Below are 16,276 nucleotides of genomic sequence, written 5' to 3'. Positions count from 1 at the left end.
AGGATTTTTTATTCTTGGGGGGGGATTTTAACTGCACAGAGGATGATTTTAATGACAGAAACCACACAGAGCCACATCCAGCTTCACAGCAGGTGCTGAGGAGGCTGGTCCATTCTCATGGTCTGGTGGACGTGTGGAGAAGGATGCATCCGGACTGCCGACAGTACACATGGTCCCACGTTAGGGAGGAAGGATCTCCTCAGCCAGGTTAGACCGTATTTATGTTTTTAAGCACCATTTTAATATTTTTAAAATGTGCAGCATTGTTCCGGCTGGTTTTACTGATCACTCTTTGGTTTTATGTCATGTTTTTATTAGGAATTTTTTACCTAGGAGCGCATATTGGCATTTTAATACAGTTTTAACTTTCGATAGGAATTTTAGAGAGGTGTTGTTTTATTTTTGGGGCATTTTTAGGCTGAGGAAGAGTGATTTTAATAATCTTAGGCAGTGGTGGGACCGTGGTAAGGTAGAAATTAAGCTCCTTTGTCAGCAGCACACTTTCAACGTCACTAGAGACGTCACCAGATCTATGAAGGACCTGGAGACTGAGATAGTGGACCTAGAAAGTTTAAGCGAGTCCACAGGAGATCGAGGACATATTGAAGTCCTCAAGAGTTAAAAGGCTCTCGCCGACCTGTTCGAAGTAAAAGTGCAAGGCGCACTGGTCAGGTCCCGATTCCAGACCATCGCGGAGATGGACACTCCCTCTAGTTTCTTCTTCGGCCTGGAGAAGAGGAGTTGGCAGGGCGAGTGATCCACTCACTGCTGACGGACGCAGGGCAGTCGGTTGTGGAGCCAAGCCAGATCCGGAAGCGGCGGTGGGGTTTACTCCTCCCTTTATGCCACTGAGTATAGGGAGGAGGAGAGTCGACGGAGGGGCTCTGTGGGAGCTGCCTCAGGTCTCCGAGGAGACTAATGAGGAGCTCGACAGACCCATAACCCCCAAGAGCTGAAAGCTGCCCTGCAGGAATGCAGGGAGGCGCGCCCGGAATCGACGGCCTCCCGCTGAATTTTACAAAAATACTGGGATGTCCTCGGAGGGACATCCTAGACGTCTTCAATGAGAGTCTGGCCTCTGGTTCCATGCCGATGTCCTGCGGAGGCAGTGCTGACGCTACTGCCAAAAAGGAAAACCCGCAGGACATCGGTAACTGGCGCCCTGTGTCTCTGCTGTGTGTGGATTATAAGCTTCTGTCCAGGGTCCTGGCCTCCAGGCTGAGGGGAGCTATGGAGCAGGTCCTCCATCGGGACCAGACCTACTGTGTGCCCGGCAGGTCCATGGTGGACAACGTCCACCTCATTCGGGACGTTTTGGAGGTCTCCAGCTCGTTGGGTATGGATACTGGTCTGATTTCTCTAGATCAGGAAAAGGCTTTTGACCGCGTTGAACACGGCTTCCTCTGGAAAGTTCTGAGGAAGTTTGGGTTCAGCGCTGGCTTCATAGCTAAGATCAAGGTGTTGTACAGTAATGTTGAGAGTGTGCTGAAGATAAACGGCAGGCTGTGTGCTCCTTTTAGAGTGAGTAGAGGGTCCGGCAGGGCTGTGCTCTGTCCGGGATGCTCTACGCACTCTCCTCGAGCCCTCCTCATTAAAATATGCTCTAGCCTACATGGTTTGGTTTTACCTGGTTTTAGTAAAGGAATGATTTTATCGGCATATGCCGACGACGTTGTTGTTTTTATCAAGAATCAAAATGATGTAAACCTTTTAAATCAAATAGTACATGATTTTAGCACGGCATCATCAGCGAGGGTGAACTGGAAGAAAAGCGAAGCCCTCGCTGTGGGGGAGTGGCGTGGCGGCCTCGGTTCTTCCACAAAAGCTCATATGGAAAAAGGACGGTTTTAAATATTTAGGAATATACCTGAGGAAACCGAGCATGGTCCAGAAGAACTGGGAGGGCGTCACAGAGAAGATAGAGAGGAAACTTTCCAAGTGGAAGTGGCTGCTCCCCCAGATGTCTTTTAAGGGTAGAGTACTGGTTTTAAACAATCTTATTGCATCCCAACTGTGGCACAGGTTGACCGTGTTAGACCCTCACTCTGGCTTCTTAGCTAACATACAAAAGAAGATGGTGGATTTCTTTTGGGAGGGTCTACACTGGGTGCCACAGGGGTGCTGTTTTTAGCCAGAGAGGAGGGGGGACAGGGCCTCGTCCACCTGGCCAGCCGGACGGCCACTTTTAGATTACAGTTTGTTCAGAAGTTTTTAACGAGTCCGGGGTTTTTAGTGTGGCGAGACGTGGCCAGCTGCATCCTCAGACGTGCTGACAACCTGGGGCTGGATACTGCTCTGTTTTTAATAGACTCCAGCATTTTAAAACTAAGTGGGCTGCCTCCTTTTTATCAGGGTGTTTTTAAGTCGTGGGCCCTTTTTAAGCACGAAAGGTGCCCACAGTCTGACTCTCTGTTCTGGTTGTTGAGAGAACCATTAATTCACGGGGCAAAACTAGACATTAGCAGCAGCGTCACCCCTGGACTAACGGGGGCGCTGCGAACAAAGACCCTTTCTCTGCAGCAGTTGGTGGATGCAGTGGGGCCGACGCTGAGCGACCCCCCGGCCCTGGGCTCCCTGCTGGGTCTGCATTCCGACCGGGTGGCGAGGAGGCTCCTGGAGCTGTGGAGGCAGAGGCTGACCGGATTGGAGAGGAGCCTCCTCAACGACTACAGCCAGCGGAGAGCAGAGCCGGACCCTGCAGACCCCTTCCCAAACATCTCCCTCAGCCCGGGGCTAGGGGGACTCACCGGCCCCCTGCTGAGAACGAGCCACCCAGAAAACTGCACACTGAACAAAGCAGACAAGAAGACTTTGTATTTTAACCTCGTGAAGAGCATCAACAGGTCCAGACTGTGCAACAGACCGCCCACTGTGTGGTCAGAGAGACTTGGGCATGGAGGCCCTGGCCCGCAGTGGGGGGTCCTATACAAGCCTCCCCTAAAGAAAAGGACCGCTGACCTCCAGTGGCGGATTTTACAGTGCTGTCGCGTCCAACGCTTTTATTTCGTAATCAATCCCGCTGTCCTGAGCCAGTGCCCTTCTGTGACCTGCGGGAGAGTATGTACCATGTTTTTAGCGAGTGTAAGAGACTTTGAGTTTCTTCGCTCTTTTAACAGTGGTTTTAGTCTTTTAATGTGGTTTTACAGAGAAGGTTTTATCATGGGAGCTGCCTACAAAAACAGAAAAGAAAAGTGGCAGCTCCTAAATTTTTATCCGTGAAGCGAAAATGGCAATTTATTTAACTAGGAAGTCCCGGGTGGAAAACAGAGAGGGCAGGAGGCCAAGGCAGTGTGGCTCTGTAACATCAGAGCCAGACTCTGGCTGGAGTTCAGGTTTTACAAACACATTGGAGACCTGGATGCTTTTAAACAACGCTGGTGTTTTAAAGATATTGTTTGTTCTGTGGTAGAGGAGGAGCTGGAGTTTGCACCACTTTTATTCGGTAAAACATGTTTTCTTTTTAATGTTTTAATGTTTTGTTTGTTTGCTTTTATTTTAAATAACCTGATTTTTAAAACACTTTATTTGTAGAGAAACGTTGTGATGGAAAAAATGTAAATAAAGTGTTTTCAAAATCAAAAAATCTCCCCTCTCCTCTCTCCCTCTCTCTATCTCCCTCTCTCTCTCTCTCTCTCCCTCTCTCTCTCCCTCTCTCTCTCTCTATCTCCCTCTCTCTCCCTCCCTCTCTCCCTCTCCCTCTCTCTCCCTCTCTCTCTCCCGTGTCCTCCCCCGTGTCCCGTCTTCTCTTTCTTTCTATCTTTTGATCCCTTCTTGTCTTCTTCCTCTCCTTCCTTTCTCCTCTTCTATCGCCTCTCGCCCTCCTCTGTGCTTTTGCTTCCTTTGTGGTGCTATCTCGTCCTCCATTCATTCCTCTCATGTTCTCTCTCTTTTCATCTCCCGGGCGCCTCGTTTATCTTCTCTGTTGCTCACAGGAAGAAAGAAAGAAAGAAAGATGAATCGCTCAAAAACTCAAATGCATTGTAATATTTAAAGGACCGCCGGCTCCACAGGAGACGACGGCAACGTACAGACGTGAGGATGGAGATTTTAAATTATTATTATTTAGAGAAAAAACGTGGAAATAACATAAATATCAGGAGTGACATAATTAAACATTTAAGGAACTATAAATTAAAAAAATATTTAGACTTAAGCTGCGTTCACAACAAAAACGTTGCGAACACACACACTCACACACACACAGGGATACACACAGACAGACACACAAAAACACACACACTGACACAGGCACACACACACACAGGGACATACACACACAAACACACACACACTGACACAGACACACACAGACCCACACACACAGACAAACACACAGACATACACACCTACACACACATATACACATATTATAAAAATAAATAAAATAAATATACACTTTTATTAATCCCCAAGGGGAAATTAGTTCTCTGCATTTAACCCATCCTTAGTTATTAAGAGGCAGTGGGCTGCAGTGATGCGCCCGGGAAGCAACTGGGGGTTCAGTGCCTTGCTCAAGGACACTTCGACTTGCAACTAATGGGGAGAGCGGGGATCTATGTATATATATATTTATATATATATATATTACGTAATGTTATGAACCCAGACACGAGGGCGTTAGATGTCCTCAACACGTCTGAAGCAGAACTCGTGGTTAGTTCTTCACGGTGGATGAAGGAGATGATAACTGTTTCCACGGAGTAAAAACATAGAGATAAGCCCCGCCGCCTCTAAGCCCCGCCCCCTCATGACGATTCTTAACGCTTTTGGTGTGAAAACGACAACATTTTGACTTTTCGACCAAAAGAATAAACACAACACAAGAGACTGATTCCGGTGTTTTCCTCTACTCCACCGTAACATTTGGTAAGCAACACGTCCGTCTCCGTCGGCGAGACGTCGCGTTTAATAATCGCCCGTCGAGACGTCTACGATGTTTCTGCCGTACGAAGAAAGGTCGCGATGCGTGAGAGACGTTGACGGCCGTCGTCCCGCGCATCAACCCAGAGATCTGAAGCCTGTTGGCCGCGATGAAAAGATCACGATGGAAAACACGGCGATGTAATTGTCACACGTGTGTTTCCCTGGAAACTCCCAGAATGCATTGCTTCCCCTTCCACTGTCTGCTGTGTAATTCTTGTCGCAGCATTTCAGACGTAGTCAATAATCCCTTTTTAAAATCAACAATTAGGTGAGCTGACATGACAGAGTGGAACGTTTGGAGGCTTCATGATGACATGAACTGAATATGTTATTCATAATTTATTCAGTTTATAATCGCCTGAAACTAAGAATCACGTCTCAGTTCTCATGAGATTTGGTGCTTTCTGCGTCGTGTTTTCACGCTGCAGCTCACGTTGTCGGGCTGAGCTCCTGCAACTACACACACACACACACACACACACACACACACACACACACACACATACACACAATCATACACACACAAACACACACATACAATCATACACACACATACACTCACACAATCATACACATATACATACATATACACACATACACATACTGACACAAACACATATACACATACACATACAGACACACACATACACACACATACACACACATACAAACACACACTAATATACACATACACACACACCTATACATACACACACACACACACATACAATCATACACACACATACACAAGTACACACACACACACTGATACACCGAAACTAACACACACACACACGCACAAGTACACACACACACACTGATACACACACACACACACACTGATACACCGAAACTAACACACATACACACGCACACACACACACTAATACACACATACACACACATACACACACACTCATACACACACATACAATCTTACACACATACACTCATACAAGTACACACACACACACTGATACACCGAAACTAACACACACGCACAAGTACACACACACACACTGATACACACACACACACACACTGATACACCGAAACTAACACACATACACACGCACACACACACACACACTAACACACATACACACACATACACTTTCTTTAAAGAACCCTGGTTTGAAAGGTTCTCTGTGGAACCATGATGGTTCTCCTGTGACATCACTCTGAAGAACCATGCTGGGTTCCAGATGCTCCTTCATGGTTCCGTGTTCTGACCTTATGATAAACAGAAACAATGCATATAATTAACCTTCCATGGTTCATGAAGTCGCTCTGCAGCTCATATTCAGCTCATTGTGTTCATATTTATATCGTTAGACATTTGCATCAAAAGCTAATGTTGGATTGTTTTGCTGTTGATAACGTCAACAATATTATGATGTATAATCTTTATATATGTATATTTAATTGTGATGAAATATACGATCCATTAGGAAAACTAGAACGGGCACTCGTTAGAGCTCATACCTTCGCCGCAGCCACACTTTGGCATTAGTTGCATGCCAATTGGATAAAAATTGACAGCGCTATGGAAAAAAGAAGATTTTGACATTTTCATGACCTTGACCTTTGACCCGATCGATTCCAAAATCTAATCGAATGGTCCCCGGATAATAACCAATCATCCCACCAAATTTCATGCGATTCGGTTTAATACTTTTTGAGTTATGCGAATAACACGCAAATAAATACACAGCGATCAAAACATAACCTTCCGCATTTTCAATGCGAAGGTAACAAAGGTTTTAGAAACAGACACTAAGATTCTCGAGCGTGGACTTCAATACCGAATACTTCATATTCATGAATTTGTATTCCTCTGAATCTCCTCTGTAATTGTTGGAACGTGCGACGCGACGTCCGTCTCCCGTTTCCAAAGCAACCATTCGACAACATTTGAAAGTTCAGTGGAAGTTTATCTTAAATAGTTAATTAGCGGAATGAATGAGGCCCCTCCCCCGCTGCCTCTCCTCTTCCTCTGGTCCTCGACTCACCGTTATTCTCTGATATGTTATTAGTATTCTAAAAGTGGTTTGGCCAGATGAAAAGCTTGAATGAACCACACGGGCGATGGAGGACAAGGGGACAAGGAAAGGGAACAAGGAAAGGGAAAGTGTGGATGGAGTTTCTGTAATATGACTCTCTGATAAACGATAAACTCAAAACATGAAATCATCACTTCCTCAACTCCTTTAAACTCTCCAGTCGTTCCTCTTTACATTTGTTAATTTAAATATTCTCTGGCTGCTTGTTGATTTTGTTATGAGTTTTATTGTTTTTATCTTTTACAGCGTGTTGTACTTTTCTCTGTTATCTGACGTGTTTTGTTTGTGACTAAAAGTTTGAATTAAATACTTTGTCTGTGATGAGTGGAAAACATAAATAAACTTTACTTACCTACTCACTTCCATACTTCCTTACTTACTCACCTATCCATGCTCACTTAATTACTAACCTACTTACTTACTCACCTACTTCCTTACTCACTTAATTACTCACCTAGTTCTTTACTCACTTAATTACTCACCTAGTTCCTTACTCACTTAATTACTTACCTACCTACTTACTTACCTAACTAGTCACTTACTCACTTAATTATTCACCTACTTCCTTACTCACTTACTCACCTACCTCCTTACTCACTTAATTACTCACTTACTCACTTACCTACTTACTTACTTAAATACTCTCCTACCTACTTACTTACTTACCTACTTACTTACTTAAATACTCTCCTACCTACTTACTTACTCACCTACTTACTTACTTACTCACTTACTTAAATACTCTCCTACCTACTTACTTACTCACTTATCTACTTACTTACTTACTCACTTACTTAAATACTGTCCTACCTACTTACCTACTTACTTAAATACTCTCCTACCTACTTACTTACCTACTTAAATACTCTCCTACCTACTTACTTACTTACTCACCTACTTACTTAAATACTCTCCTACCTGCTTGCTCACTCACTTGCTTAAATGCTCTCCTACCTACTTACTTACTTACTCACCCTGCTTACTCACCTACTTACTTAAATACTCTCCTCCCACTGCTTACCCACTTAAATGCTCTCCCACCTACTTACTCCTACTTCACTGCTTGCCTCACTTGCTTAAATGCTGTCCCACCCACTTGCTTACTTACTCCCACCCTTACCTACTTACTTACTCACCTACTTACTTAAATACTCTCCTACCTACTTACTTACTTACTCACCTACTTACTTAAATACTCTCCTACCTACTTACTTACTCACCTACTTACTTAAATACTCTCCTACCTGCTTACTTACTCCACCTACTTGCTTGCTCACTGACTTAATACTGTCCCACCTACTTGCTTCACCCACTTACTTACTTAAATACTCCCACCCACTTACTCCTCACCTGCTTACTCACTGCTCACCCACTTACTTACTGCTCTCCCCACCTACTTGCTTGCTTCACTCACTACTTGTAAACTCTCCCACCCACTTGCTTACTTAAATGCTCTCCTGCCTGCTTACCCACTCACTTGCTTGCTTAACTCTCCTACCTACTTACTTACTTACTCACCTACTTACTTACTCACCTACTTACTTAAATACTCTCCTACCTACTTACTTACTTACCTACTTACCTACTTACTTCCTTACTCACTTACTTCCCTACCTACCTACTTACCTACTTACTCACACACACTTCCCACGTCCCACCTGTTAGCCACCATCCGGCTCAGCAGGATAAGCTCCGCCTCCACCTGTTAGCCACCATCCGGCTCAGCAGGATAAGCTCCGCCTCCACCTGTTAGCCACCATCCGGCGCAGCAGGATAAGCTCCGCCTCCATGAGGCTCGTTCCCTGTGGCTCTCAGAGCGACACGTTGAGCCCTCGTCACGCTGCTGACCCTCAGTGGACCGGCCACAAAGTCCAGCATTAAAACAATTATGAACTCAATGTTTGACTCATCGTCTCTCTCTCTTTGTTCTGTTGCTCGCCCTTTTACTTTGTTCTGTTGTCTTTCCTGCAATGACCTCTTTCCCTCCTCTCTCTGTTTATTCTCTTCATCTCGTCCCCCATTGTTCCTCCTTTCTCTCTCTCTCTCTCTCTCTTCACCCCCTGCGGCTAAATCTAAGTGCCAGGATGCATTTGTATGGCCTAATTTGTGTGTGTGTGTGTGTGTGTGTGTGTATCTGTGTATTTTGGTGTGTGTGTGTGTGTATCTGTGTATTTTGGTGTGTGTGTGTGTGTGGTTTGCAAACACAAATGTGAGGTTTGACCTTGTGCAACCGACCGCATCCGAGCTTTATTACCCCACAGGTGTAGACTGTTGAGCATGTGTGGTGTGTGTGTGTGTGTGTATTCACATGTGTGTGTGTGTCTTTTGTCCTTGTGCACTCACCTATATCAGCACTTCATAATTCTACACAGGTGTACGTGTGTTTGTTGCGATCTGCATGTGCTTATTTGCGTCTGTGTGTGTGTGTGTGTGTGTGTGTGTGTGCGTGTGTGTGTGTGTGCCTACGGAGCACCTGCAGGTGCAGTCTATTCGATGAAGACGAGCGGGTCGCCAGTCAGACGCCGTTTAGTCAAAACACGCAGACACCGATGCAAAGACACGCCTTTATGCGAACACAGTTCCCTTCAAAATAAAAGAAGATAAGATATTTTATTTTATTCAACAGCTTTAATCTTAATGTTGGATTTCCTCCGTTTATAATAACCAAGTGGCCCAATACACCTTCTTCACAGGTAACACATCATATCAGGTATTTATAAGATATAGATTTTTTTGATTTATTTGCTATTAATTTGATGTGAGATAAATATGAAGCTTTCTTGACGTTATTGTGAAGGAGAATTTAAGGGACTTTTTTTGGGGTCCAGGAAAGCTGAAGGCCAAATCTGAGCAAGTGTGTGTGTGTGTGTGTGTGATTTATTGTGTGTGCTGATGCAATCTGAAGAAGTTGTTGCAACACAACAAGTGTGTCGACGCTGTTTATGTTTGTGTCCCTTGAGCTTTATTTTGGTGTAAAGCTGGAGGAGCGCTGAAGAGTCTCAGATGATGAACGCGGCTCGGCGCTCGGCGCGGGGCTTTGGCTTCACGTTGTTCCTTTGTGTTCTCTCGGTTCTACGTGGTGAACGTGACAGAACGACACGCGCGCCAGACGCGACCTCGCCGAACGGGAATCAAAGGGTTTAAAAACCTTCGTCTCACTTTGTCCCCGGTGGAAGAAAACCGACTAAAAAAAAGATTGAAAAGAAATGAAACCGTTATCCAAGAGAGTGATCGTAGCAGCTGATGTCATGACATCAATCACAACCCAAACAATAATTATTAGTATTTTAAAGATATATTATTATATATTTATTATTATCATTGCCCTGTAAGGAGAAACTCCACACGTCTCAAAAACAGCTAGATTCACCATATTTGTACCCACCCTATTTTATGCCAAGTGTTCACATCTAGTGCTTTATTGCAGAGAGAGAGAGAGGGGGGGGGGGGGGGGCGCTCTATAAAAAAGAACAATTCAACAATTATTTCTCTCCTCCCTTCCACCTGTTTTCAGAGAAGGTCTCAGTAATAGACCGGTCGACACACAAACACTCGTTTTTCTCCTTTGTGGGGCCCGAACTTATGTTACCCACTTGTGGGGACCACGCTTTCCTGTGGCTACATACACACAAATACACACACACAAACACACACATATACATACATACACACACAGACAAAAACACACAGACACACACATTTGTTTTCTTCCTTTGTGGGGCCCAAACTTATTTTACCTATTTGTGGGGCCCAACCTTTCCAGTGGTTGCACACACACACACACACACACACACACACACACACACACACACACACACACACACACACACACACACACACACACACACACACACACTTTTGACCAGCTTCACCTTGTGTTTCTCTCCTGCTCACTCTTGCTTGCTCATGCAGAAAACTAGCAGAACCCGAGAGGCGCCTCACACAGAGTGCTGCACCGCTTCAGGAGGAGGAGGAGGAGGAGGAGGAGGACGTGTTTCAGGTCCTCCTCTTTCATTCATCAGGACAAAGAAACCAGGTTAGGCGAAATCAGGTCAACACGGGACACCAGAGGGGAAGCTGCTCTGGAAGGAGATGGTTTCTGTACGGCGACACGCTGGAGACAGCAGGAGTCTTCAGGCCTGCCTTCCTTCCTTCCTTCCTTCCTCCTTTCCTTCCTGCCTTCCTTCATTCTTTCGTTCCTGCCTTCCTCCTTTCCTTCCTTGCCTTCATTCCTTCCTTCATCCTTTCTTTTCCTTGCCTTCCTTCCTTCGTTCCTTCCTGCCTTCCTCCTTTCCTTCCTTCCTTCTTGCCTTCCATCCTTATTTCCTTCCTTGCCTTCATTCCTTCTTTCATCCTTTCTTTTCCTTGCCTTCCTTCCTTCCTTCCTTGCCTTCATTCCTTCCTTGTCTTCATTCCTTCCTGGCTGCCTTCCTTCCCCTTTTCCTTCCTACCTTCCTTGTCTTCATTCCTTCCTGCCTTCTTTCCACCATTTCTTTCTTGTCTTCATTCATTCCTTCCTGCCTTCCTCCCTTCATTTATTCCATGACCAACTTCATTCTTTCCTTCCTATCTACCTTCCTTCCTTCCTTCCTTGTCTTCATTCCTTCCTTCCTGCCTTCCATTCACCATTTCTTTCTTGTCTTCATTCATTCCTTCCTGCCTTCCTCCCTTCATTTATTCTCTGACTGACTTCCTTCCTTCCTTCCGTCCTTCCTTCCTTCCTACGTGCATGTAACCATGCTTTGTTTTGTTCTCTTATTGTCTCTCCTGAGGATGAAGAGAGAGAAAGAACCCGGATCAATACAACGTGAAGCTCTCCACGAGACGAGGGGACGCATTGATTGACAAGCTTCTTCCTCATTGTTGCTCACAGTTTGTGTCTTCCTCTCTTCCTCTCTTCCTCTGTTCCTCTCTTCCTCTCACTCTTTTGTTCGTAGTTCTGCCGTTCTGTCACTCCGTGACCAGATAAAAGGTCGTGGGCTGAGACGCCGAAGGAGACAATCGAAGAAGACATGAAACGTCTTCGGTTCCGTGGAGACGCCGTTCCCTGAATGTAGGACGGGTTTGTTCTGGCACAACCTGTCGGTCGTTTTGATCGATACTCGTGAAACCATCAGAGAAAAAGTAAGACGCCATCTGGAACCGAAAATGGTGCCATAGAAGAACCATTTTTGGTTCCATAAAGAACCTTTCAAACCAGGGTTCTTTAAAGAACCATTTCCTTAAATAGTTCTACAAAAAACCTATAAAGGTGTCTCAAAGAACCTTTAAAATATGGTTCTTTAAAGAACCATATCTGGCTCCACAAAGAACCGTTCAAAGCAGGGTTCTTCAAAGAACCATTTCCTTAAATAGTTTCTTCAAAGATCCTGTAAACGTGTCTCAAAGAACCTTTGAAAAATGGTCTCTAAGGCAGCATTTCTGGTTCCACAAAGAACCTTTCAAACCAGGGTTCTATAAAGAACCATTTCCTTAAAGAGCTCTACAAAGAAACTATAAAGGTGTCTCAAAGAAAAAAAATAATTCCCAACTAGGTGATGGGTCTTCGTAGACCCACAAAGTCTTTTAAAGAACCATTTAAGAACCATTATTTTTCTGTGTGGCCCAGTATTTTGAAATATTTGGCTTTATGTCATATATAATAACACATGTAATATATAATAACATAAGTAATATATAATAACATATGTCATATATAATAACATGTGTAATATATAATAACATATGTAATATATAATAACATGTGTAATATATAATAACATATGTAATATATAATAACATATGTAATATATAATAACATATGTAGTATATAATAACATGTGTAATATATAATAACATATGTAGTATATAATAACATGTGTAATATATAATAACATATGTAATATATAATAACATATGTAATATATAATAACATATGTAGTCTGTAATAACATGTGTAATATATAATAACATATGTAGTATATAATAACATGTGTAATATATAATAACATATGTAATATATAATAACATATGTAGTATATAATAACATGTGTAATATATAATAACATATGTAATATATAATAACATATGTAGTATATAATAACATGTGTAATATATAATAACATATGTAGTATATAATAACATGTGTAATATATAATAACATATGTAATATATAATAACATATGTAATATATAATAACATATGTAGTATATAATAACATGTGTAATATATAATAACATATGTAATATATAATAACATATGTAATATATAATAACATATGTAGTCTGTAATAACATATGTAATATATAATAACATATGTAGTCTATAATAAGATGTGTAATATATAATAACATATGTAGTATATAATAACATGTGTAATATATAATAACATATGTAGTCTGTAATAACATGTGTAATGTATAATAACACGTGTATTACACCGCGTGTGCCTTCAGTAACTCGAGCTGAGTGCAGATCCCGCCCCCTCCACCCGGTTGGGATGTTTCGGGACGTCGGCTCGTCGTCTCTCCGATGCTCCGGATCCGGTTGTCGCAGCGTTTTATGCTTTCATGATTATTTCTGACTCGGGTATCGGTGTTCTGGTCATTACCGACAGAACACGCCGTCCTCTGACGGGCTGAGCAGCACCAGATAAAAGCCTCTCCAATCAATCTGGGTCTGTTCGTTCTGATTCGTGTTCTCGCACTAAACTACCAATTACTCCTTCTTCTTTTTACGTCTTTATTATTCTTTCTCCGTTGTTTTTTTCATGACTGAAAGTGAATTGAGAAACCGGCGTCATGTCTTCCCGACCTCCCTCACCGCGCGATGTTTCCGGCTCTACATTGTTGAAAAAAATCCATTAAAAAAACCCGCAAATCCTTTTTTTATGTGCAATTATTTGAATTGTTGCTTTTATATCAATGTACATTTTGCATCGCGCGTGTCGTCATATTTTGTTTATAACAAAAAATACTTTTATTCGTGCAGGAAACTACAGATAGAGTATTATTGTCACATTTAATTAATATTCTAATTAAAAATCTTCTGTTTTCTAAAAAAAAAAATTGTGAATTGTTTATCCGAGTGTTGTGTAAGTCATAAATCATAAATCCTTCTGCACATTCCTGCACAAAATAACGGTTTTATTTAATCTTTCACTCTTAGTTTACCTGGATGCATAACCATTGTATAGGAAACTGTTATATAATTGGTATTTGAAGTTTTTAAGTACTTTCAAAGTACCAACTTTACAGCCCTCTGATGTCCCTACATCCGTTGATTGATGACGAGACCTTAAACACGAGGGTAATCCATTCAGCGTTGGCATTTGACATCAATGTTTTAATGTTCTTTGATATTTGTAATCCATTGTGTTCACGAAGCTCCACTCGGGTTGAATACGTTCTATTCTTTGAGTTGATTCAGTTCATCTCAGTCCTCTGGAAGCAGATGTTTGGAAGTGGAAATGGATTTCAATATGTGCTGAAATTCATTTTTTAAGGAAAGTTACCCATGCAGCTCGTAGCAGCTGGCAACTGTATCCAGTAACGGGGTTGTCAAAATAAAACACATCATCGTTGGCTGGAAGAGGAGGAAAAAGTTCATAATGAAATAATGCGAGATCTGCTTTTTGATAGTTCCCCCATATGGACATTATAGTTTTCTTTTCATTCATTTAAAAAAAAGAAAACAATAAAAAAAACACTGTCAATAAATCCATGAATTGATAAAATAATGAAACCATTGGTGATGTGAATACTGGATGCATCTCTTCTGACATGGGTCGCATGTACACTGTGATCTTGTTCACTTAAATATGACCGTACACTCAGAGATCGCCTCGTGGCAGAGTCCTCCTCTTAATGTGTACCGTGTGTTAGCGCCTACAAAAAGACACACTCTGATGTATCTTGTATTTTTATAAGTAAGGACAGTTTATTACCTTCGCATTGAAAATGCGGAAGGTTATGTTTTGATCGGCGTATATTTATTTATTTGTATGCGTGTTACTCGCATAACACAAAAAGTATTAAACCGAATCGCATGAAATATGGTGGGATGATTGATTATTATCCGGGGACCATTTGATTAGATTTTGGGATTGATCGGGTCAAAGGTCAAGGTCTAGGTCATGAAAAGGTCAACATCTTCTTGAATCGCATGACATTTGGTGGGATGATTAGTTATTATCCGGGGACCATTTGATTAGATTTTGGCATCAATCGGGTCAAAGGTCAAGGTCATGAAAAGGTCAAGATCTTCTTTTTACCATAGCGCGGTCAATTTATATCCGATTGGCAACTAATGCCAACATGTTCATAATTCAATGCCCAATCTTGTGATATGCGAAGGTATGCACTCTACCGAGTGCCCGTTCTAGTTATATAGTATTCTAATAGATAAGATATCTTTTTTAAATATTATAAAGAGATTGCATTACAACATTTTCCGAGTAAACCGTGACTCGTGAATGTCTTTACCTGTGCCCGTCGATGAAACGGGCGAGATTACATTTAAAGGTGAACGGTTGCCATCGGCGCTTTTCTTCAAGCCCCCCCCCGACCTCAGATATCATATGTGTTTTTTTAATGAATGTACCTAATAACCATAATGTACCTAAAGAGCATAATGTACCTTATAACCATCATGTACCTAAAGACCATAATGTACCTTTTTGTTGTTGTTGCAGTGGTGAGTGTGTTTCCAGGTGGATTAGGGGGAAGCTTAGGATCTGGTTTGTTTTGGACGGAGGAGAGACTTCCCCTGGAACGCCAGAGTAAATCCCCAGCGTCGTCACTTCTCCGTGCCGCGGTTTGGGATCCACACGACTCCTCAGGGATCATTTTCATCCCTCGACTTCCAGACCTCCTGAACCGCAGCTCTGCTCGCTCTCACCAGCCGCACCGGTCTTAGCTGTGAGACAGCTTTACTCCTTGAAATCTAAACCCCCCCCCCCGCACAGATGAGCAGCAGAACTATATTATATATGTTTATTCACAATGGCGGCCGGTGGACATTTAGTTTTTAGTAGAGCCGTCCAATCAATTTCAGCAAACCTCCCAGAACTAGAACGGGCACTCGGTAGAGCGCATACCTTCGCATATCACAAGATTGGGCATTGAATTATGAACATGTTGGCATTAGTTGCATGCCAATTGGATAGAAAGAAGATTTTGACCTTTTAAAGACCTTGACCTTGACCTTTGACCCGATCGATCCCAAAATAAAATCAAATGGTCCCCGGATAATAACCAATCATCCCACCGAATTTCATGCGATTCGGTTTAATACTTTTTGTGTTATGCGAA

The 16,276-nt window shown here is 42.6% G+C and overlaps 1 protein-coding gene across 1 annotated transcript; it reads left to right on the top strand.

Moving 5' to 3' along the window:
- The first annotated feature begins 1,159 nt into the window (after positions 1-1,159).
- Positions 1,160-2,971, top strand: LOC130211148 (cuticle collagen 2-like). Its single transcript, XM_056441797.1, has 2 exons — positions 1,160-1,336; positions 2,521-2,971. Exons 1-2 carry the CDS (start codon positions 1,231-1,233, stop codon positions 2,820-2,822), a joined length of 408 nt encoding a protein of 135 aa, XP_056297772.1. The 5' UTR covers positions 1,160-1,230; the 3' UTR covers positions 2,823-2,971.
- Positions 2,972-16,276: the final 13,305 nt, after the last annotated feature.

This window comes from Pseudoliparis swirei, chromosome 20 (genome assembly GCF_029220125.1).
Source record: "Pseudoliparis swirei isolate HS2019 ecotype Mariana Trench chromosome 20, NWPU_hadal_v1, whole genome shotgun sequence".
Lineage (NCBI taxonomy): Eukaryota > Metazoa > Chordata > Actinopteri > Perciformes > Liparidae > Pseudoliparis > Pseudoliparis swirei.
The sequence above is the reverse complement of the archived record's forward strand: the minus strand, read 5'-3'. Positions and strand labels throughout refer to the sequence as shown.